The sequence below is a fragment of the Dromaius novaehollandiae genome, chromosome 1, assembly GCF_036370855.1.
Source record: "Dromaius novaehollandiae isolate bDroNov1 chromosome 1, bDroNov1.hap1, whole genome shotgun sequence".
Classification (NCBI taxonomy): domain Eukaryota; kingdom Metazoa; phylum Chordata; class Aves; order Casuariiformes; family Dromaiidae; genus Dromaius; species Dromaius novaehollandiae.
Genome location: NC_088098.1, coordinates 154,001,571 through 154,025,664, shown reverse-complemented (window position 1 = coordinate 154,025,664; position 24,094 = coordinate 154,001,571). Strand labels below are relative to the sequence as shown.

At 38.8% G+C, this 24,094-nt stretch overlaps 1 protein-coding gene across 7 annotated transcripts in view; it reads left to right on the top strand.

Annotated features, from left to right (window-relative positions):
- MCF2L (MCF.2 cell line derived transforming sequence like) overlaps nucleotides 1–24,094 on the top strand; it is a 167,774-nt gene that overhangs the window by 110,822 nt on the left and 32,858 nt on the right. For 6 of the 7 annotated variants that reach the window (XM_026096949.2, XM_064503796.1, XM_026096951.2 and 3 more), the window contains one exon: nucleotides 12,882–12,972. In XM_026096949.2, coding sequence (XP_025952734.1) covers nucleotides 12,882–12,972 — 91 coding nt within the window. Of the gene's footprint in view, nucleotides 1–12,191; nucleotides 12,746–12,881; nucleotides 12,973–24,094 lie in introns of those variants that run through there. The other variant, XM_064503825.1, reaches the window with a different exon arrangement.

Here is a 24,094-nt window from a genome sequence, read left to right as displayed (position 1 = left end):
ATGTACCTCTACGTCCCAGACAGACAGTGTGTGGAATTTTCCATTCGGATCTGGAATAGGCTTCTGAAACAACTGCCTAAGGTACCCTTAGGAAGTCATGTCAGGGCATTTGTTGTTCTTTTCTTTTTTTCTTCTGTTCGAAAGTATTTATTCTTCTTTCTTTTAATCCTAGTGAATAGGCTTTTAAGATCTGTGGTGCGCCCTGAAGGCAAATGTTATATATATTTATTTCCATCTGCCACAGCTGTCACACAAACATGTTTTATTAACAGTGTGTACACATGCTTGGAATATGAATTTACAGAAAGTGGGGTGTAACATGAGGATTTAGTAAAAAAATAAAAAAGAATTAATAGATTACAGTGGGTTTTTTTTAAAAAAAGATAGGCTATCTCAAATATTCAATCATACAGTTTTCTGGTAAATTAGCACTTTTTAATGCCATCAGATAATATGCTGTATGAGAGAACAAAAGGGTGTGGTTTTAAAGCATTTCTTTGGTATTATAGGTTCAATTTTGAACAAAGAAAAGCAAGATAAAATTCTTGGAGTCACAAGAGATTGGAACATTGAAATTTTACATGTGTAATATTGATTTTTAAATGGGAAGCTCTTTTCAAGAGAAATGAGACATAGTCTAGGTTAGAAAATTTAGAACAACTTTTGATAGCCAGTTGAGTCCTATGCTGCTTATTAAATGTAGGCCTTTTATACTTGTATTCAGAAATGAGCCTTGTACAGTCTCTTTTTGTAACGCACTTCTGTCCCACGGCGTGATCTTAAGCAGATCTCAGGTTAACTCACCATGTTCTGCTATTTCCTGTTTTGAAAGCTGTCCCTGTCGGTTTCCTGTCCAGGAAAATGTCCTCTTCTTTAGGATACTAATGGTTTATAAGATCTTAAAAACCATGTGGTGTCCTAAAAATTCTATTGTTTGTGATGCTGTCTGGTGTTTGAAATTAGGGAGAAATCCTGTCCAGGCAACACAGTGGAACAGATAATCCCAGAAAGCGTTCATTTCTGATAGCACGTCACAACAGAACTTTAAAAACCAAGTTTCAGGTAAAATTCTTCTTTATTAACTGCACCCATTCTCTATCATCTGGGATAACAGGAGACTGGGGTTACCTGGAAAACTGAAAAAGAAGCATCTGTGCTAAGCTTTCTAGTGTGTTTGGATCCAAGAAGACTCCATTAGCTTGAATGCAGCAAAATGTGAAGAGGTGGATTTAGGTAGACACCAGAAGAACATAACCCAGCACTGTGTGAACATTGCTGAAGCTAACAAACCTCCTCAGCATAAGGAGCAGTGGAGAGTACAGAGCTAGCTCAGATCTGTCCAGTCTCATTAGCTTGGACTTATCACTGCACTCTGGAAGTAAACACAGTCATGTTTAGGTAATGCTACATTTGAGCTGATAAATCTTTCTGGATCTAAGCTGACCTTGTGAAGAGCCAGTGTGGGAGAGCATCTGCATATGTTACCTCATTTATCTGCAAACTAAATAAGCTGCCCTCCACTAGCTAAGAGTCCTCTACTTTTATTTTATAGAGGACCAGAGATGGACATTACCACATAATGGGTGAAATGTGCCAAAAAGCAGACACCCGGACAGCTCTCACTGACACGCCAAGCAACACTTTTGCAGCTTCAGTGTCTACTTTGGTCAGCTGTGTTTCATTTCCATGCTCTCCTCTTTGTCAGATTACAATCCAGGCTAAAGATGTGGAACCCGTATCCTGCTGTTACCTTGGCAGCCCCTCAGATCCATCAATGAGAACATCCCAGGACTTCTAGCAAAATCTGTCATGCTGTGCATGCCCTTCCTTTTTCAGAGCGTAGCTGCCAAACAATTGTAAATGCTGCATGTTCCTGTAAGCAGAAAGGAAATGCGACGGTTTATGTTTAAAGTAAGAATCTGAAAGTTAAGTAGTATTCTGAAGCTTGTGTGTCAGGTAGTTTGAGATTGGGTCAAAGCTCTACACATTACTTAGACTGTCTCAATTTTTACTGGGTTTGGGTTTGCAGCATTTTTACACTTGTTTTGATGTCCACCTTGTGAATGTCCTAAACTTGTTTTAAAGCTCATCCCTGTACAGGCAAAGTCTTTCTATTTCTTAAATCCTGCTCACTCTTTCAGTGCTTACAGAATTTGAGAAGTATCTAGGCTCTGTATGGATAATGCACTGTCCAGAGGTAAATATAATCTGGTAAGGAGATAGGGTAAATAGAGCGTTGTAAAATTGTGAAAATTAATTACTAAAATCCTGTACCTCAGGCAGGAGCTTTCATTAGTCCAGTCCAATATTCAGAGAATTTAACATACCGGTTTCTTTTTTTCTCCTTACTTGGCTGTCTTTTTCTAGTGACTTACTTAGTTTTCTTAAAATAGGAGAAGTAAATATTACGTTTGTAATGCACCATCTAGTAAAACCTGAGTACCCTTTAATCCTGATTGATTGATTGAGGTGTTGGTTGGTTTGTCTTCCTGCCACTCTGATGAGCAATTTCTGGGCTAACAAGCTGAGCACCGACTTTACAAATCCTGGAGGTACAACTTTATGGTCTTTACCTTCTGCACCTTTGCAAAGAGATGCTGAAGTTAAGGCTGGTTCATTGCCTTCAGGAAGCAGTCTTCACTGTAATCCAGACTGCTGGAAATCCATTTGGTAAATTAGTGCAGTGTTCAGCTTCAGCTATAGTTCAAGCATCTCTTAAAAGTGATACAGTTTCTGCAAATCTTATAAACAGTGTGGAATGTTCCCTGCAATGCTGGGGCATCAGTAAACAATACAGATAGGCAGCTGAGGATGAAAAAGAGGAGTGAAACTAGACTTCAAATGTGTTTCATTGCTCCCTCTGTCAAGCTTAGCAAAGTTACTTACCTTCCCTTCTTTAAGTACATCCACCAGCCCCCAATGATTGCATGATTTTCAAAGTAATGAAGTCCTTCAGCTTGCTTAGTTGAGAGATGGGCGGCTTTAGGGAAAAGAACTTTCTAAGCTGTTTATTTAATTAAGTTTTGAAAATGTTCAGTTATATTTGCTGTAGCCATGCCAAAGGAGCATCTGTAACATGCTTTGAGTTGACACACCAATTCATGAGTATTGGATGTTAGCCTTATTGATGACATGTTTGATTAAGCAGGGATGGGGGGGGGGGGCGAAGACGAGAGAGACAAACAACTTGAACCAAGCGCTTAATAGGGATTGCCTAAGGAGCAGTGACATAAATACTGATTTTTGACCAGAAAAGTAAAAAGCCTGTGGAGGAAAAAAATGTAGGATGTGTTATGTAGGGGCCTCACTGCCTGAATGATGTAGCAACGTTGTATTAAACTTCAGCTTATTCCTGCTTGTTATTTAGTTTGAATAGACTTCTGCCACTTAATATGTCTAGATAACTTTTGTACACCAGTATGCTTTCCTGTACTTGATATATGCATCAGCAGCAACTTCCTTGCTTAAATGAGACAGATTCTCTCAGAAGGCTTTTTATTTCCTTGTTCGCCCAGGTATATCTTCTCTACACCTATTTCAGTAAGAAGTAACCTTTCCAAAACACAATGCTTCCGGATAAGGTTGTGTCAATCCTTTGGCATTAATGTTTCCTGAAGAGTATTGGAAATACATATATTTCGAATACTGTAATTCTCAATAGCTGGAAAAATGTGTTTATAGAGTCTGACTTCCTAATCCTAAAACCAGGATCATGTAGGCTTTCTGTTGCTCATATTTACTTAAGCTTAGCCAGCATAGAGCACTTCTGCCTTTGCTGACCTATTTATCCTTAATAGTCCCTCAAGGATAATGTGGCCTACTTCAACCATCTGCAGTTAAGCCTAAATGAGTGCTCAGAATTGTTGTCTGTCTTCAAACAGTTCTTACAAAAGCTGAAATTCTATGTGGCCTGAAGAACTTATACTCAATTTTCTGCTTAAATATGAAAACTCTTCCTTTAACCAAAAGAAATATTTTAATTTCACACACTGAAAGGGGGTATGTTAAGCAGTGACTTTTTTTAAGGATTATTTCTTTTACCTGTAGAAATTCATCTTAGCCATTTCGATTTTAGTCTGTGGGGTTCCTCAGTGGGGTAAAACTTGCCAAGTTACCGTATAAAAAGGCTGGCAGATACTACAGAAAGGAAATCAATGTATGTGGTACAAGCACAGCTAGATGATGATGCCTAGTCACTTTAGTCCTAATTTATAGCATTGGCGACATTCCCTCCGCTTCCCCCTTACAGTATAAGCTTTTTAGAGCAGAAGGGATGTCAGTATGTATGATGGGGATATAGCCAGCATTACTGTACTCCAGTCAGTAATAATTTTTTGTTTTAAGGAGGCATTGGCTTGAAAGTTAGAAAGAGGCTGTTTTGAGGACACAGAGTAGTATTGCAGATAGTGGAGAACAGCTATAATGACCAGTCAAAAAAGATACTAACATCTCTGAAGCTGAGTGGGTAGGGAAAGAGAAATGGGACTGTGTATGCTGCATAAATCAGTGTAAATACTCAAAAACAAATAAATGAAGTGTGTACCAATGCTGCTAATTTGGCTAAGGAATGTAAAAAGTAGTGCATGAGAGAGGTTCCTAAAATGACCATATCTGGACTTGTATCACACAGTTTCAAGGGGCCTATTCTGCTGTGCAGGATAAAGACCTTTGGTTTCCTTTGAGACCAAGGCTTAAGAGCAGCCATACTGGTCATCAGTGAGTTGTTCCTTGCCTCATCTACAGTATGTCTCTGATAGCAGTAGCCCATTTTCCATGTATGCTCTTGCTTTGGGGGCAGATGCAGTGAAGTGTTGTCTTGTGGTGACTGAGGGATTTTCAGAACTGGAAATGGGATTGGAGTGGATTAACCACAGGTGACATTCTCGGCCATGGTCCTTTTAGGAGAGCCTGCGAAGTCTGGATAAGACTTCAAAAATTTTAAACTTTTATCAGCTCCTTAGACAAAGTGCTTTGCAGTTGCTTTCGCTATTTTTGTCTCCTGTTTATCTGGCCTTTAAAATGTCTTGCCACTGACGCAACCTCATGTGTAACTGTCTTGTTTATGCTTATAATCTATTTTCTGAAAGTATTTTCACTGTGGTGTTCTTCTGAGCTGGGTGATTCTGCTTGTCCCTTCTGCCTCATTTTTCTCACTTGTGCCACATCACAACAGAGCAGTCATCTAAATTCTTCTCTTTCTATGTGCCGCGCACCTGCTAATACTTAAATTTGTGTATCTGATGATTCCCCAGTTCCCCAATTCTGAGAGAGCTGAAATACAGCATGTGTTTTCAGAAGTGCTTGGAGCATGAACTCATAAGAGCTGAGACCAAAAGTAAGCATAATAGGAGAGGAAGCAGATAAGGTTTTCATCAGTGGTACACTCTGGATAAGATTAAGGACAGTCAACTGGAATGAGGAGATAGAGGAGAACAGTGCATAGGATAAGGGAGGGAAACAGGTAAAATTTCCTATCTGAGCCTTATCTAATCATGAGAACTTTAAACAGGTTCAGCTCCAACAGGAAAGTTCAGATTTGCTGCTTTTCCCCTGCGGCTTCATCTATTTCTCTGAAGAGAAGGGAGTAACTATCAAAACCAAAGTAATGATAAGGTTGAAATGCTGTGTTTTTTGCATGCACATTTAAAAATTCATCTATTCACAGGATTCCAGTGTAGAAAGAAAATGAAGGTAGTATAGTGTGCATGCTGTTCTATCCATACTGATTTAGTTGCACTCTGGGAGGGGAAAGCAGTGTTTTTCACATCAGATTTTAAACATAAAAATCAATGAGAAATGCTGCCTCCTTCCTTACACATAAGGCTTCCTTACATGTTCCTGTTGCAGGGTGCTGTGACATCAGCTGTGCTGGGTGAAATGCAACTGTTGCTGCCAGGAGTTTTATATAATCATTTATACTTGGCATTCAGTGACTTTTGGATGGACCACTAGAGGCTGCTCTTGCATAGATTTATCTCAGACGTTGCTGGAGTAAGAACTGATGTCTGATAGTCTAATTACCACCTCAACTGATAGTGATTCTTGGGGGACTCCAGGCTGAGTTGTCAGGCCCGCAGTCCATAAATGTTATGTTCCTAAATGTTATGCTTGTTAAGAACAATTCTCTTCTCAGATCTGTGTGATTTTTCATTGACCTCAATTAGTTATCCATACACATCTTTGGCACTAAACTGCTATTTTCTGTCTAACCAATTAAACGTCATCGTGATATCATGCAATTGTATCTGCAGCCATCTTTGGGAGAATGTTTTCATTCTATGTATTTTTTTGGAAGATTGTTTCTTTGCTGCCAATGTTTTGATACTTATGCAAACCTCTGTCATAAAAATAGCAAATGCAGTTTTAAAGTGTGCTAGTTTATGGCAAATATATTTAGCTGGAAAATAACACTTTCCGTTTGTCAAAATGCTTCTAACTTTTGTTAGGTGTGTGTGTCATTTTGATTTGTGTGTTTACATAGCAAATTTGGCCTATCATGTTTAATGTTGTTGTTATAAAGGATTATAAAATGTCAAATTGAAACTATTTTTATGTTCCAGGCTATTCTTCAAATGAACCCCTTAAAGTAATTCTTTACAGTACAGTTTTTTAGAAAATACATGAGTAATGTCTCAATTATCAGCGTTACAAAGCAGCATTCAGCGTAGATAGGTGTTAAAACCTCCAAACTCTCTTAGCAGTTGAATCTAGAAAGTTCACTGTTCAATGTAAAGCTCAAACAATACCTGATTCATTGTCTTCCTTCAGTGCCTACTTTAAATTGCTTCCATCATGAGCCTTCTGCAGCTGTGAATTATGTAGCTGTAAAAGCCTGTGATACCTGTTTCAAATCAGAGCTTTGTGGAGCATGGAATATCCTCTTATTTCCATCATTTACTCAAGAAAATGCAAGACCACTTTATTCTCCTTAAAGGTAGTGATTTCTGAGGTTGAGATCTTCAGTCTTGGTCTCATTTTGGATGGTGAAAAAGAAGCTGTCATAATATCAAAATAGTCAAAGATCCAATCAAGTATAAATAGATTTTAAAAGAATTTCATAAGTCAAGCACCTTTCAAAATGAGGAAAAAAGTAGCAAATCTTGGTTTGCTTTCTTTTTTAATAGCCAGCTGGTGGGTTTGGTATTGGAATTAAATGGATATTTTTCAAACCAGTTTTGAAACTGCTTAAAGTAGCCTTTAGGATAATAAGCAATCAAGAAAGATAGGAAAGTAAAACTGCTGTATATCTGATAGTGTCTGGGTAGTAGATCTTGTTTAATCTTACAATTGAATTTTAACTTCTTTGTTAAATTCATAAACTATTAAATTCTTCTGCTGTAGGAAAAATTGCATCCTCTATAACTTATCTAGTCATTGAGTTAGCCTTGGTTAACCTACATCAGGGGTGCAAGGAAGGGAGATGTGGGCATGGCTATGCCGGGTGAACTGTTGCTGCCCTCTTCTTTGCTGGGAGGCCAGTATAAAACAGGTAACATGAAAAGGATCTTAGTCCACTTGGTTCCTGGCACCATAGGGCTTAGCAGAATTATTTCTTTTCATAGTTGCTGTAGTGGGGATTTCTGTCTTGCTTTAATACCATGTTCTTCACCATATGTCTTCTAAAGCATATAAAGGCTAATAAGGAGATGTGCTTTTTTCTACTTTCATTCATTGACAAAGGCATTAATAGGTTCACTTTTATATCTGAAATGTTTATGGGTAAGAAAGAGTTGTCTTCCCCCACACTCACCTTGGAAGGAAGACATTTTTGGCAATACTAAGAGAGATGGAGAAGTGATCTTTGAAGTGACTTGGGTTCAATCAGTTGAAATGCCTCTTAAAGTGCAAGATGCAAAGTTTCTCTTGAGAAACAATAAACTTGCTGGTTATTGTTTGGTTTCCAATAGCCTGTTCGGAAGCCAAGTAATAGAGAATGCTGTTCCTGATCACTTTAACTTGTCTTTTGACGACTGAATATAGGATGATTTCTGACTTCAAAGTGATAGTTGCTGGAAGCATTTTTATCAATGGGGGCATGATGAAAATGCATTTTTGTTAATTTAATGTTAATTTCCTACTGTTTAATAATGAAACTTTAAGAAAGATACTCAGTTTTTATTAAGCACAAGTTATTTAGCCAAAAATGCTGCCCTGAATTTCAAATGTCCAAAAGCCTGACATCATCAAGTTGCTGTGGCAAACCTGAAGATTTGTTTTGTTTGTAGTAGAAAGCAATGCATGCAAGCAGTTTTTCATCCAATGGTGTAAAAGCAAAAGGAACTTATTTGTGTAGCAGTTGTCACCACCCATACCTTGGAGAAATGCAAGGATCTTTCAGATGATGACTATGTAATTGCTTCCACACACCCCAGAGGGAAGTTTCTTTCTGCAATCCTATGTTCTATAAGCTTTCCCACCCATTCCCCCAGGTACATGAGATCATAAGTCTTGCAAACGAGACAAAGAAGGGAGATGTCACCATAATCTAGAGCTGAGGAGTCACTAAGAGGAAAACTCAGTTATTGCTCTACACTTGAGAAGCCAGTGCTTGTTGGGAAGGTTCTTTAACCTCTCTCTCCCACCCTCTCTGACTGGTATTACACTAGTCCCCTAAGGCAGAGGAGGACTAAGCAGATACACCTTCTGTTGTATTTTCTCCCATTATCTTTCCTCTGTGGCCCCTATTCCCCTTCCCCTGCTTTCTACCTTTCTGACCTGGCCTTTGTAAGCTTGCCAGACGTATTCCCTGCAGAACACAGATGGTTTCTCTGCCTTTCTAAAAATGTTCTGTTCTTTGTGCTTGGGAATAAACAGAAGAACAGAATTTATCCCATGATGTATTTTTTTGTGTTACGAGGGAGACAGGAAGGAAACACTAGATTTGAATTAGAAGCTTATAAATTATCTTTCAGAAAGTACACCGGATATGAGTTTCTGTATTTAAAAAAAAAAAAAAAAGTTGTAAGAAAAATGTCAACAAAGCTTAATAGGCAGGTGCTCCTGTTAAGGTTGTCTGCTGTTCCTCATAGTAAGTTTCAATTTCCAGTTGCTTACGACTCTGCCAAATTCTGTTTCCATTCCTAGTATCCCATCTGAGTTTTTTTTTTTAGTGTTTGACTAAAATAGCTGAGTTGCTCCCAAGAGGCTAGGGACAATCCATTGTGCTTTTCAAACATTCAAACAGCCCTTTGTTTGAGAAGCTCAAGTGTCTCCGTCCTTTGGTCAAGGACTCAGGGACTTGACATTTTTAAGAACGATGGCCTTTGTGTCAAGGAAATTTCTTGAGAAAAATCTGTCTAAATCCCAGGTCACAGATGCTCACTAGCTATTTGAGTCTGTGCTTAAAACTGTCCTACTACGCATGCTTCATCCAAGGCCTGAGGAGGGGCTTCTTTATGTTTGCAAGGTGAGCTGCTCTAGACCTAGGTGAGCTACCAGAGCTGTGAGTACAAGGCTGTCTCGTGGGGCGCAGGTGCCTCCTGTTCATAGCAGGCAGCGCAGGCAAGCTGCCCGAGACAGCTGGCAGGCAGGACCACAGCCAAGGGAAGTGTCTGCCTAAGGGAAAGTACTGAAAGATCTAGTGGAGCATAGGCTAAGGGAGGCTTCAGTTGGATGACGAGGGGACTGGGATATTTAGGAAGGAGAGGGGTGAGAACTGATTTGGTCACTGGTGCTGGTAGTGTTTAAGAAAAAGTGCTTGCAGATTCTGAGTTATGCTTGGGACAAGGCAGCAAGGCATGAGCATGGTTCAAGAGGCAAATGGGAAACAAGTGAGGGTGGCGATGGTGTAATTATTGGAGAGTGAGCTGGGTAGATTAGACCACGCGGGCTAGGCTGATGAGCTGCATACAGCACAACTGGAACGACGCATGAGGTGAAGCCTGGTGAGAGGGAACAGGCTGTGTCCATCAGAACGTGCTTCTCCTCAGACAGAGATTATGCAGGCCAAAATCAACACTCTTGAGCAAATACATCAAGGGGGGTAGGGGGGGAAGAGGAAATGAATACTTGGATAGACTGTAATAAATATGGCTGTGGTAAAGAGGGACCGGTGGCACCCACAGCTCAATCAGGAGGCAAGAAAACATTGAATACCTCCTTGTTACCAGATCACCATTGATCCTGTGCACTGAAAGAGAAGGGTCTTGCACATCAGTTTGTAGCTATGTATGCAGGTGTGTGTGGCACAGAAGAGAGGGGAGTAGAGTAAGGCTGTGCTAGCAGGCAGACCTCCTTCCAGTAGGTACTGGTTCTTGAATATGTGACTTTGCCACCTTCATAATGGACTCCATCTTGCTGCACGTGACATCTTAGTTCTGTTTGTCACTCTCTATCTACCGCTTGCTCGATCTGGATCCCAGACTCGGTAGCCAGTGCTTTGAAACAAGATGCTGTTGTCACGATACCTGTTGTCAAGAGTATCTTAAGTAACAATCCTAAACTTAGGAGCAGTTTGATATGTGAAAGGAACTGTTACATTTCTAATATTTTCTGGTAACAAGTTGGAGTTATTTCACTTTTTGTCTCTGGGCTTTCCTGTCTTTCATCTCATTCTGGTAGTGGGATAATGGTAGTGGGATGCCAAAATAGGTTTCAGAGGTTGATTTAAGCCCTGCTAATAATGGATTATGTTTTTTTGAGTGGCATACAAAACTCAGTGACAGGTTCAGAATAGGGATTTTTGGGTGGTTTTTGTTTTGTTTTGTTTTTAGCAATCTATATTGAGAGAGTGTGGAGTGTGTATGGTTTGAAGTCAGCTGCTTTGCTCTGAAAAGAAATCTTATTGATATTCCGTCATAGGCTTTTGTTCCTGTTGCGCAAGTTGTCAGTAGGTTCTGGAAATATCTTACAAATATTTAGATACTCTGTTGGATCTGAGATCATGCTTTGCACTGAGGGATTATGCAGAAGTTTCAGGACTCCCGTGGGCTTCTATTGAGCATGTGGAATAGCACTTTGAGAGTCTTAAAAGCTCTCCCAAACCCACATGAACTGTTGTGGAAACAGATGTAGGACCTTTTTGATTCCATTCATCCATGTAGGGCTGTGTGGCCCAAGGTTCCTTTTGTTACCTGGTTATTTTGGGTCATAGTTGCTATTAGCATTTTATTTTGTTCAGTGACAAAAAGTTAAAATGGTGGGAGCATTTAATGGGAAACATAAAGATGCTGAAAAGCAATCTGGATCTCTCTCCTCCTTGTGCCTTTCAAAAAAAAAAATGGGGGGGGGAGAAAGAGAGCTTTAGTAAACCAGTGAAACTTACTGTAGCAGTAAGCATATTCCTAATGTAAAAATCTATTTGTCTGCTGAGGTTATTTGGGTTTACAAGCCAAGTACTCAGATGCTGTTTATCACTGTCATCCTACCCAGAGGCAAAAGCAAGTAATGCATTGAATGTGGGTAGTGAGGGGTAGCTTCTAAAATTTTCCTATGGTAAAATAACTGCTTAGCTTTTTTGAAAGAAAGTGTTTGTTGATGTTTCTGTGTTTCTTTTTTTCTGAATATTTTGTTCCCCATAAATATTTGGTTTATACATTTGAGGGATTTACAATGCATAAAGCAGAGGGGATCATGTTAAAATTTCTAATTTTGAAGATTAGCGTGAGGTGCTACATCTGGATAGCTGTCATCTTCCTCCTCCTTGGTATCCTGTTGTTATGTTATCAACATATAATCTTATTATAAATCAAAGCTTGTATTTTTATACAGTTCAGCCTTAAATAAGGAATTCTAACATTCTGTTGTGTTGGTTTTGTTTAAAGTATGATGATAAATCAATATATAATATTTCCATGAATGTTGCACAGTACAAACTGTAGGCCCTGCAATAAGTTTGCGTATGTTTTCTTTTTCCCCATTATTAACTAGAATGAAAGTACAGTGCACATATAATTATTATATTGTATATTCTTGTGAAATCTGTAATTCTGTAAATTCTTGTAAATTCTGTATATTCTTGTATATTCTGTAAATATACAAGAAAATAACAAATTCACATCTCTCTGCCTGGTATTGGCCTGTCATTTTGTTTTTGCTTGCGATTGGCTGGGACGGCCGCTGCTGGCATTACACAATTGGCTTGGACGCAAAATTACAAAACATGAGCAGATCTCCCTGTTTGTACTGTGCAGCACATGCAGCTGAACACAGCAGAAAAAGAAAGGTCATCTTCACGCAAGGGTTTGAGTGCGATTGTTTTCACAGATGTTTCCATTTCAGAGAAGTGCATCATACCTCCTTTTTCTCATCTATGACTTTGAGTTTTTAAAGGCCACAGGGATTTTTTGTTTCGGTAAACGTAAAAATATACCTGAGGACAAATTTGTAACCGAGAAGGGTATGAGAATTCCAGATGCACAGATCAGGATCAGGGAATGATCATAAGGACTTACATTTTTAAGGAGTTTTAGATGTTGGTAGGGAGGAAGACAATCCGAAAAGAAGGCTAAAAGCAGATGCAAAAGGAAAATGACTTTGTTTTTATCCTGGATTTATACTGTTGAAAACAGCAGGAAAGATGGATTATATCAGCACCAAAACTATTGAGGATCAGTGGGTTTTATTTTCTTCTGAAATAATCTCTGTACAAGAAATGTAAAAACCTGCCTTTTGTGGATAAGAACAGTTCGTGATTTGAATATGGTTTGAAGCTCTGTGGAATATATTTGGGATTGCTGCATCTTTCTAATGTGAATAGAATATGTTCATGTAAACATCCTAAATAAAGAAGAGTCTGCACAAAAAGGTCAAGCTACTTTTTTTTTTTTTTAAATGTCCAAAGTATGCTTTTTTTGAGTGAGAGAACCAGAACAGTTTTACCTATACATTTAACTAAACTTTCTGTCTCTTTTTTTCCCCTTTTTTTCCTTCTCCAAACTTAGTTTACCAGATGCTGGAATTGGATTTATTCTTGTCATTGATCGCAGACAGGACAAATGGACCTCTGTGAAAGCTTCTATACTGAGGATAGCAGTGAGTACTGTTTTAATTTAAATCCTTAAAAGGATCTTTTCATACCAAACCTTTCTCCTATAAATAAAAATATAGAAAACACCTTATTTCCTTAACAAAATATGAGGTTATATGTGACCCTAAATAGTATCTAGTAGTCTTTTCGATCTCAACCAACTGGGACCCAGCATCATGTGTCTGTAATATGTCTTTCGTACAGCTTGTGGCTGAGAATGTCAGCCCAAGAAGGCACTGGGAATATGTGTGTGCACATGTGTGTGCCGTGCCGCTCTTTCAGGTGGGACCTGCTCTTTGCACCTACAGCCTGCGTCTCACAGAGCTTGGGAACCACTTTTCACTATTCAAGTCAGCTTTCTTTTTAGAAAGATTTGAAGTTTGGGGTCCTCACTTAAAAACAGTTTGTACTGAAAGTAACAGACTTTATAATCTACATTTTCAACAATGCACCCATGGAACTGACTCCTAAAAGTGTGCTACTTGTGAAAGGCATTCGGAGGTAAAAACTCTTGTGGTGTTTGAATGTAAACAAAGGTTGCCTTTTAACCAAGAAAATCTTACATACCTGTTACAATAGATTTCAACACACACCGTTAAATTCAGTCTCCTGTTTAATTACTGTTTTTAAGAGTAAATTGTTAAAGAATTACTTCCCCCCTGCACACAATTAGGAGAAAGAGAGATTCATGTTTTTTTTCAAGACATGCTTCAAGCTATAGTGTTCAAGCTATGTTGTCTGTTTCTTTTTTTTCTCATTATCCTGGTTTGAATTATTGATATTTATAATCTTTTCAGTAAGTGCTGAAGAACCGAGCTGTAAGCATCTTTTCTTTTAATTTTTCATCCCTGACAATTTTATTTCTGTAAAGTAAAAGTCAGATCAAAATTGTAAATGTCATTTTTGTGTAGCCCCATTTTAATCCAAGAACTGTTTGTCTATCATATGTTAAAATGTATTTATTTAGAGGTGCTACATTACTGTCACAGTATGACTTTTCCTGAATGAATGTATAATGATGATACAATATTCCCCCAATACATTTTCCACAGTGAAGGATTTTATGAAAGTTAACAGTTGAAAATATGAAGTAATACTACCAAAATTTGATTTTGAAGCTCATTTCGAAACTTTGAGGTGCAGGATTAAGAAGGTTTCAGTAGTGGAAACAAAGTGCAGCATAGTTTGGGTTGATGAAATAAATAGTTATTTTTACGGAGTTTGTGAATCTCTTTCAAAATTCAATGCTGTGTTTTCTGTTCAACAGCATATAATTATTCTGTAGGTGACAGTGCTTTATTTAGGGTGAGACTTTGGGAGCAGCTACAAATATATTGGGCACTTGCTTGTATTTGTGCTTAGAGCCATAGTGTTAATGCTTATGGTACCTCTACTCCGGTGCGTGTTATTTTGCTTAGAAGCACAGTAGACAGAACCTGATTATCTATTTCCTATGATAACAGGTCTATAATTGTAGTGATTGTGTTGATGCCTGGAGTCTCTGCTTGGAGAAGCGTATTAAGTCTTAAATGTAGAGAGCACTGAAGGTTGTAGTGCTGTAGTTGGTTGGGGTTTTTTTCTTTTTTCTTCCTTTCCTTTCTTGTTCTTCTGAGAGCTTCATTTAAAAGAGAAATTGTGCTTCTTAGCTGAAGTATTATCTGTTCTTTCTTATATTTACGTTTCTGTCCCTGAACTCACTCAGCTTTGGCTTTCTGATGCTGCCACAGCAGCATGTGGCAGTACTCCTGGTGGGCTTCAGCAGGAGTCACGTCAGGTCTGAATACTTGAAAATGCTACCCTCGCATCCATTCCAACAAAGGATAACATGACAAATCCTTGCCTACTATATTTATAATGTAATATTTGCTATAAGAGAACTCTAAAAGTGTAGGTTTCTGCTGTCTGTGCCTTAAAAAATCAAACCCAAACATACAGTACGCATCTTGCACCAAAGTCCTGGGGATTTGTCTGGGTTCTACTGATAGACAAAAATTTTAAATGGCTCAAGGGTAACTAGAGGCTTAACTTGTCTGGTTTTCCAAACTGTCAGATTTTGTGTCTTTTTGTAGATGATCAAGTATCTAAGTATCATTTGGGCTGCTCAGAATGAACTTTGTCTGAAAGCCTGGTATCTTTAACAACTTTGTATTGCTTAAACTTATTGCTGTATGTGAAAATACTATTCTTGCGTTATTTGAGAAGAGAGTTCTGGCTTTTGGCACATCTACGCTAGTTCCTGCAACATCTACCCTGCAGTCTTTTTTGATGTTTTGTAATTGCCCTGAGGTGGTAGACCCTTTTGATTTGTGAAATCAGAGATGCCAGCACAAGGTCCTCTGGCCAACGCTAATATCCTGGCTGGAGCATCTGCCCAACAGTATTATCCTGACAACTGAGGGCAATGCACTTCTGAGCATTAAGCAGCTGCTAACCAGAAATTCTTACTGTGTTTTTTTCCTTTTCTTTTCAATACTCTTTGCATATAGACATTTGACTTGTTTTAGTGCATGCTGGAAATGCATTTTGAAAGAAAGAGAACAAAGGAATATATATGTATGTATATATATATGTTTCAAATTGAAATTAATGTGGAAAACATTTTATGAAAACTTTCTAGCACTTATTTTTCGTTTTTCGTTGCTAGCTGTGATGGATGGATGGAAGGACTCATTTCTTTTTTTTGTGACAGAAAATGAGTGATGAAGTGCTGATCTCTCTTTCATGCTGATACTTCAGGGTTGCTGTAGAGTCTACTAAGACTATGAAGACCATCTGAAGCTACTTTAGCAGAAGTAGTGGAAGGCCAGTGCTGTACCATTTGCTCTGAGTAACTGCTGTTGAAGAACATGTAGCAACAGCAGAACTGAAATCAACGACAGAGATGTTAGGCTGAAAAAAGGCCTCACTTTCCCTGAGATATGACAAGGAGAGAGATTGTGGCAAGTGTGCATGGGCATGCAGGCTTTGCTGTTGTTGCTTTCTAGTTGACAAAGTTGCAAAGGGAGGATGCCCAAGAAGGTGTCCTTCGCAAATGTGCTGACTCTGTCTCACAAGACACTGCAAACACGATATATTTTTATTTTCTTGATTTAGCTACCGCAAAATGAGATTATTCTCCTACAGCAGTCAAGAAGCACACATTTGGAGGGTGAATCATCCTGTCTGATGTAGGTGGGATGGATAACCTTCTGGAGATACTGTTGACTATATGAAAAGCGTAGCTTTTAGATGGCTCTAAGTTGGACAGAATTCATCCTACCCTGAGGTCTCTCTGAGAAATTTTGCCTATTGGGGAAGCCAGGGCTAAGGGGTGGAGTTTTGGTAGAGATGCCAAAAGCCAAGCTCTATGTTGTTAAATGTGAAATCTTGGCACTGAATTGGTATGTTCCTGGAGAGGCTGTAGAAAACTCAAATGTATTACAAGAAAACTAGTTAGCCATGGCAAATTGTTCACTCTTCTGTTATTACATTGTTGCTTGAAATCAAAATTGGGTGTTTTTTTTCCTCTTGTCTTGTTAGCTGCTAAGGTTTGGATTGAGATTCTTCAGCATAAATCTGTATTAAAATGTCCCATTTTCATTTAAATGCCTTGCTGAAAGTATGGAGACCAAGCAGACCTTGCAGTTGTGCTGGCAGGCAAAGAGTTAATGGCCTACTGAACCTTTTGTGCTCCCTGGCTGAGCAAGTGGATAGGGTTGTAGAAAAAAGGCAGGACTTCTGAGTGAGGGTGCAGTCACAGAGGTCAGTAAAACCACTCCATATTGTCCCAACTGAGAGAAGTGGTGAATGACAAACACCTGACAAAACAGATCACCTCTTTCCCCCTTCCTGGAGTTATAGATGACTCTTCTTTTCCTTGCATTATCAGATCCAAGGAAGCAATAATCAATGCACAGTGTAGGAGCAAGCCACCATACTAATCAGTGTGTTCTAGTGTTTCATACTGCTTTGTTCATAGTTTCAGTGTGGTTTCTTTAAAAAGAAAAATGAAACTTATATAATTACTTTGTCTGTGTCTCTGTTTTGTTATCTTGCATCTTTGGGTAAAGGCTGAAGGGTGAGCTCACCCTTTTACATGCATAAAACCTGTTCTCAGTATCGTGAAGAGTTTCACTCATAGCCATCAATGAGCGTCATATTGAAAGTTTGGAGGAAATAAACTTTCTTACGTTTGGTGCTTAGGGAATAACGTATGTGGGCAACTGATCTTTAGGAAGCAGTTGGGGGGAAGGGGGGGATGTCAAGACTTGAGTTTCATCCAGCCTCCTGTGTAAGTTTGCTTCATGATTTGCCATCTTTGACCGAGAATGCTTTGCGTGCTGCTTTCATGCCTTCTGTTTTGGATTGCATTGTCCAAAGGCTGTGTTTTTCTTAGCTCTTCATAAATCAAAATGCAGCCTTCAATGCAACAGAGGCCTAGCCCATTAATTGCTTTGAAGCTTAGGGCCAAGACCTTAAGCTGGCAGGAGGAGGAGACTGGAAGCCAGTGAAGAGACTGCAGTGCTAATACCAGCCTAAACCTTGCAGGAGCCAGGCAGTCCCATTTCTGTGCCATCTGGAATCTTGTCATTGGTTTTACATCCAAGGTGAGAAACTGTGAATTACAGTAATCCAAGCTTGGAGTTCTTTGGCCTTGTTTATGAGAGAGGTTGAGTTACTTAGCGGATGATGGAGGAAAAATGTGTTTAATAACCAATGCTCCACGGTCATGAAAAGTGCTATTTTGTTATGTATAGTTTTCTGCTAGTCTAGTTTCTAGCTAGCTCTTTGCATCGTGTTCTGAAAAATGAAATGACATTTGCCAGTTTGTATGGGCAAAGTTTGAAAAAAATGGTGGTCTTTCAAGCCCTAGACATGTTTCTGATCTGAGGCATTTTTGCTTGTGTTCAAAGCAACACCGAGAAGTTAATAGTGTAATTAAGCTAGAATAATTTGTATCAATTTTCTAGCTATTGTAAATGAGTGATTCCAGTGACTGATAAACTAAATTAAAAGGTTATTTGGAGATGCTGCATGGTTTTGTCTGTTGGTTTAGATGTCTTGAGAACATTATATGTGCACTTTCACAGTCTTCTTGGTCAGTCATTTCTCTTTTTTATTACATTATTTTTAATGCATAAAAGGAGAAAACAGAATCACTTAAACACTGAAAATGAAGTTGTAATATCACAAATATCAAACAGATCTAACCCATAAAAAAAGCTCAACTTTATCGTTTGAAATCTAGTTTAAAAAAAAAATTGATAAATTGATTTATTCAAGATTATTTCTTGACAAGAAGCCTGTGTAAGAGACTTCATTCTAGCCAGGAATAAACGTAGTCTTGCAAAAAGGTACTTATTAGCTCTTTTATATGCAGAGGTATTTTGGAAAGAAGTGTCAGGTGGCTTACTGCATACTACTAAGTGAAGCAGGAAAAACAAAACCACAGAGTTGGGTAATGCAGCTATATTGAGACTCTTCATAAAACAAAAAGGAGTTATGTTCCAAATATTTTAAAACTGCACTCCTTAGACTAAAATGGAATTAAGCATTAGCTCTTTGGCTCATGTGGTTCAAGTGTCATATCTGAAAGCTGGATGTTTACCTGGGAAATGGAAGAAAAAGCTTTTTGGATTAATTGCTTATCAGAATGGCTTTCCTTTGCTCTGTAGGAGCGTAGAAGCAGCAGAATGAACTGTTCTGTAGCTCTTGAAGGAAAAGTTTCAGTCATAGAAATTGGAAATTCTGTTCTCCTTAGGTGATCCACATGCTTGGATATGTGTAGGTGAAGGGGTGACAGATGCCAAGTGGGACTGAATAGCAGACTGCAACTTTATTTTAACTGCATCTTTATCTGAAAGGTATACGTATCTATCAACATAATTCATTTGTGTTTTAAATAAGCTTAGAGCATCACAGGAGGAGACCTGAGATATGAAAATTCAAAGGTATTGCTTTCCTTTTCCAAAAGCTCACCTTCTGGCATTTGCTGCAGAAAGGCTGCCTGCCTGGGTGTAGTCCCAAGGCACAGCTCTGCTCCTGTGCTGCCCCTTCTGAGGGGTGGGCTGCAGCACTCTGACTGCGCTGCAACCTGTCTCAACAAGTGCCTCCCATCCTTGGTGGGACTAGTGCAAAACATGCAGTTTACTAAGATACAGTTCTTTCTTTCCTGCTGATACTGTGAGGTCTTGGGCAGTTTGACCACATCGCCACATTCCTTCTTTGAACATGCCGTCAGCCCAATAGTGTATAGCACCTAAATGCTGTTTACAGCTCCTGTAAAGTAGGAGTGGGTGGGATTGCTGCTCTGCCTGCTTGGTGTGGGTGAAATGGCTGAGCTTTCAGGTGACAGCAAGTTTAAATAGCTCCCTGCTGGCACCAACAAAGCAAGGCCACTCTACACGATGGCAGTCTGGAGACAGGAAAAATGCCAGTGCCTGTCTGCAAGGAAACTCTGATCTTTGTTCCCCACTAAATAAGCTGCTACTACTCACTCTCCCCTCAAAGAGCAGGTGAGGATTGCTTCCTGCTCTGCTTTCATTGTTCCTTTCCAGTTATTCAGCATCATATCCTCTTTATTAGTGACATAATCAAGGTCTGGCCTGCCTCTCTTTGTGTCCCCTTATAAACAGCTTCTTAACTTGAGGATGCATTTCAGTGCTGAAGACAGTCTCTATTGTTAATGTTCTGTGAAGGAAAGTGATAATTAAGATTGTATGCAGCTAACTTGATTTTTACATTCTGCTTAAACCACAGCTGGATTCAGTCTCTCTCTCTCTCTCTCTCTCTCTCTCTCTCTCTCTCTCTCTCTCTCTCTCTCTCTCTCTTAAAAAAAAAAAAAAAAAAAAAAAAAAAGGCCTAAAGCAGATGGGTCAGCCTATTTCTGAGTAGCGTTAGCCAGTTTCCATGAGGATTTAAGGTAGCTCTCATTTTGTTCAGCCACTGAAGGTTCTTCTCATTTCCAGGTTTGAGGAAATTGAAGGGTGGCAAATACTTCTGTGTATTGGAAAGCTTTGATTTAAGGGCTGTGCTGTGTATAAATTCCTGGTTTGGGCAGACTTAGTCTTAACTATTTTAAGTGAAACATTGTGCTCAGCTGTTGAAGTTGGTAGGCTTTTTTTCAAACCTAATATGTACATGCATGTCCGTCTTTTTTTTTTTTTCCTTTTCTTTTTAATATATCTTTGGAACTGACTCTTGCTTGACTTGATGGAGAAGTGAAGAAAGGAGACAAACACAGAAAATGAAGCACTGGTATCATTGAGTAGGATTGAACAAGTGCCAATGCTGATGCCAGTGAGAGGAAGCGATACATGAGTTGGGCAGGGGTGGGATACGGGCTGTCCCTCTTGTCAGTGACTGCCTGCTTAGGCTGCTGTTCGACAGCTCAGCCCAGATGTTCGGAACGTATGGGTGTAAAATCCTTCCAAGGCTGCTTTTAGAGAGCCTTACTCTAGAACTCACGGATCTAGAGAGGTTCATACAGGAACTTGTCTGTTAATCAGTATTTCTACTCTAATTTGTGTAGACTTCTATAAACAGTTTTCAAGGAAGAATCTTACATAAATTTTCCAACTAGGACACAGCAAGAGCAGGGGAGGATGACAGATGTTTGAGCCTAAAGTTATGGGTCCAGCTTGCTGACTTTACTTACTTCCACTGCCATGGGCCTTCACAATACTTTTAATTAAATAGTTGGAGTCTGTCCTTGGAGTCCATCCTTGGAGATATTGAAAACCCAACTGGATACAGTCCTGGGCACCCTGCTCTTGCTGGCCCTGCTTGAGCAGGGAGGTTGGACCAGATAATCTTCAGAGGTGCCTTCCAACCTCAACTACTGTGTGATTCTGTGAAGTGATCTTGTTCAGGCGTAGCATTTCTAAACTTAATTCTTACCAGCAGTACCAGATCTTGAAGTGAAAAAAAAGTAAAGAGTTTTTTAATTGTCTTTTTTACTCTTTTCACTGAAAATAAGATTGTCATTAACCAGTTAATTTTGTTAGACATTTTTTCTCATAAGTTACCTTGGTGCATATGCTTACATATATACCAACATGAGGTACTGATAGGTTCATATTGGTACAAGAAAAGATTTTCATCTTTAAAAACAAAGTTTCTTCTCACCATTTCAACATCATGAAATAAAACTAGGGTTTTTTTGTATTATTATTTCAAAGTTCTCAAGTGAAATGAACAGTGTCCCACATGGGTGTAGAAAATTACAGGTTTTTAACATACTGCTCTTGAAAAATCTTTTAGCTATTTAAATGTTATTTTTCTTCACTGATATTTTTGGTTAGCAAATACAAGAATGCAATGCAGTGACTCATATGGACTGTGTTTTCTGCCTCAGGAGAGAGAACTTGGGTCACTAGGCATGCTTAAATATTAGCCATATCAGAAGGCAGCTGTATTGTTAAGTAAAGAGCTTATTTAGTCACACAGCATTAAATCATAGATTCATAGTTGCTGAAAATAATATTCAGTGCACTTTCATTTTATGGTTTTGTTGCATTCCTATAATGCTGCAGTAGTGGGTTACACACACTATTGCCTGCTGCATTGCAGGGAAGGACTTAGAGTACATTTCTTGGTGTTCTGTGTGTCAATTTGTTTTAATGACTGCTGAAAATGGCTTTGCTGCAGCTGACCTATCAGAAGCTAAATCTTGCCATCAGGATGTTTAAGGAGTTTGATATTTATGAACAGAAGTGAAATAGTGTAATTTTTTGATCACTGAAAGGGGCTCTTGCAGAGGATAGACTGGGAACAGTTCTTACTCTGTATGTAGAGGGAACTGTGTATCACTTGCATGTGGTCGTGGACCATAGAATTACAGTTGGGTCAAAAGATCGTGTCTCTTTTTTAATGGCTAGATAAATTTCCAGAAGTTATTAGCTACAATAAATTCTGTAAATCGATTACCTAAAAAAGGGAGTGATGCCATGAAAATTTCTCTCTAACTAACTAATCAGAAATGTTGAACTGAGAAAGCCTTTAGGATGCCTTCTACTGCATTAATGAGTATGAGAGAATGCTGAAAGGTCTTAATTTCCCATTCAATAGCTCTCCTAGAGGTACTCAATTTCTCTATGAATAGGTGACATTATCCCTCAAATGATAACTTCATCAGTTAATAAAGGATACTAAAGATGTGACAGTGTTTTATCCCTGGTCTCTTTTGTATAAGCATCAAATTAGTTACAGTATGATATTTGAGACAAGAGGCTGGGGGAGCAATCCATATTTATTAGGCTAGTAAGGAAAGACACTTTCGGAAAAAGCAGTCCCGGGTAACACAAACCCTTCTTCAAGTCACAGCAACGTTCAATGACTCTACTAAAACAGTCTTTGAAGGTAGTTTATTTTATGACACTATTAAACTTACATGAATATTTATTTGTTTTCAGCATTTGGCACAGCAGTGTTACTGAGAAGTCATTGTTTGTTTTGTCTGCTCAGTATACAGTGGCTTCAAACACACATGCTGCTGGACTGGGGTGGAGATTTGTTGTGGTGGTTGTTCTCTTTTGTTCAGTGTGAAGTTGGCTGGTTGGTGGAGTTCAAGCATGTTTAAGGAGTGCCTCTTACATCATATCGTTGTCTCTGCAGGTCACCAGGGCTATAAAATAAAATAAAAGTTAGGAAAACAGTAGTATTTAAACAGTGAAGATGTAAGCTCAGATAAAATAGGATGGCACTGGTCCAACATTGTTTACCAAAGAAATTCTCCTTTTGTTGTTTGACAAAGGTCAATTTGCAGAGTTGACTCCCAGGCGTGCCAGGCAGAGTAAGCATTGTTTTTTAAAGACATTTTTAAAGAAAACAGAAGGGAAGCACATGAGACAGAGACTAGTAGAGACAAGATCAAACAAAGTAGTCTAGAATTTGAGCTTTTGCAGGAGATACCAAACTCCTGACAAATCTTGAATGGGAATAAGTCTGAACAGCAGAAGCCCATAGTGATCTCAACAGCATTGTTTCAGACAGATGTGCTGAGATGGAGAATAACTGTAATGCATATACTCTGTTTCCTTTGGATTGAACCTCAATGGGAGACCCCACTTGATTCAGTCATGCAGTTAGACTTTGTATCTCAGAAAAACCTAAAACAGAGTTCAGAAAAATTTAACCTTGCAGTTGGCTGCAACTGTTCCCTGCTTCCCCCCCCAGTAATAGTCTAAATATTTTCCTTAGAATTCTGGCATCAAAATCTACATCATAGTCAGTAAGTGTAAAAGTGAGAATGTAAAGGGAGAATAAAGAAATTTTACTCATACATGTAACTAAAAATTACTCTTACAGTTCAGTGTCTTTCATACCTAATAGTTTCACTCTGCTATGTGTTTCTAATGTATCTAGTAAAATATTCAACTTGAAGTTAACTGGATAGACATTTACCAATGTTTTAGACAAGGCTAAATGGGAAAAACATACTGTGCTCTATCCACTCACCTTGCGAGAGACTCTGTGTCTGGATGTTGTGTGCTGAGGTGAATATTTCATGTGAATATCCATCTTTTTTTTTTTTTCAAAATGTCATCTGAAACATGTTGTTTCTTGGAGCTTTTTCTTCTGAAATGTTGGTGTTGTCATTAAATAAATCTCACTCTGGGGAATTGCGAGAGAGAAAATTAAGAGCTCAGTTATAGTGTGCACACTGCTATTACAGGCACAAAATAAGCTGGTACAAGTCTATATCAATAGGCTATGCAGCTATCACTCCAAAAATATTTTTCAGGAGATTTAGTAAAAATTTTCTTTTGTCCATTCTTGCAGTATTTGTTAGCATGAGTTAAATCATTTTCTCAAATAAATTTGCTGTCAGCTTCGTTACAGTAATTTAGAATAAATGTTAAAAAAACCCAAACTCTTCTCCACTTTTCTTTCTCAGTGCAGTCAGGATTTTTCTGTAACCTTTTTTGTCTGTGTTTGGTAACCGGGTTAATCAGGCCACGAGGTGTTACTACTTTTACTACGCATAGAAAGATTGTTTGTAGTACAAGGATGGAGAGCTAGTGTGGGAAATCAGCATTATCTGGATTCTTTTCCCAGCTGTCCAGCGCACCCCTTTGGGACTGAATCGCTGCGCTTTCTAGAAAATTTAGACATCAGTGAAGTGGAGGCAGACTGTAAAGCTGAACT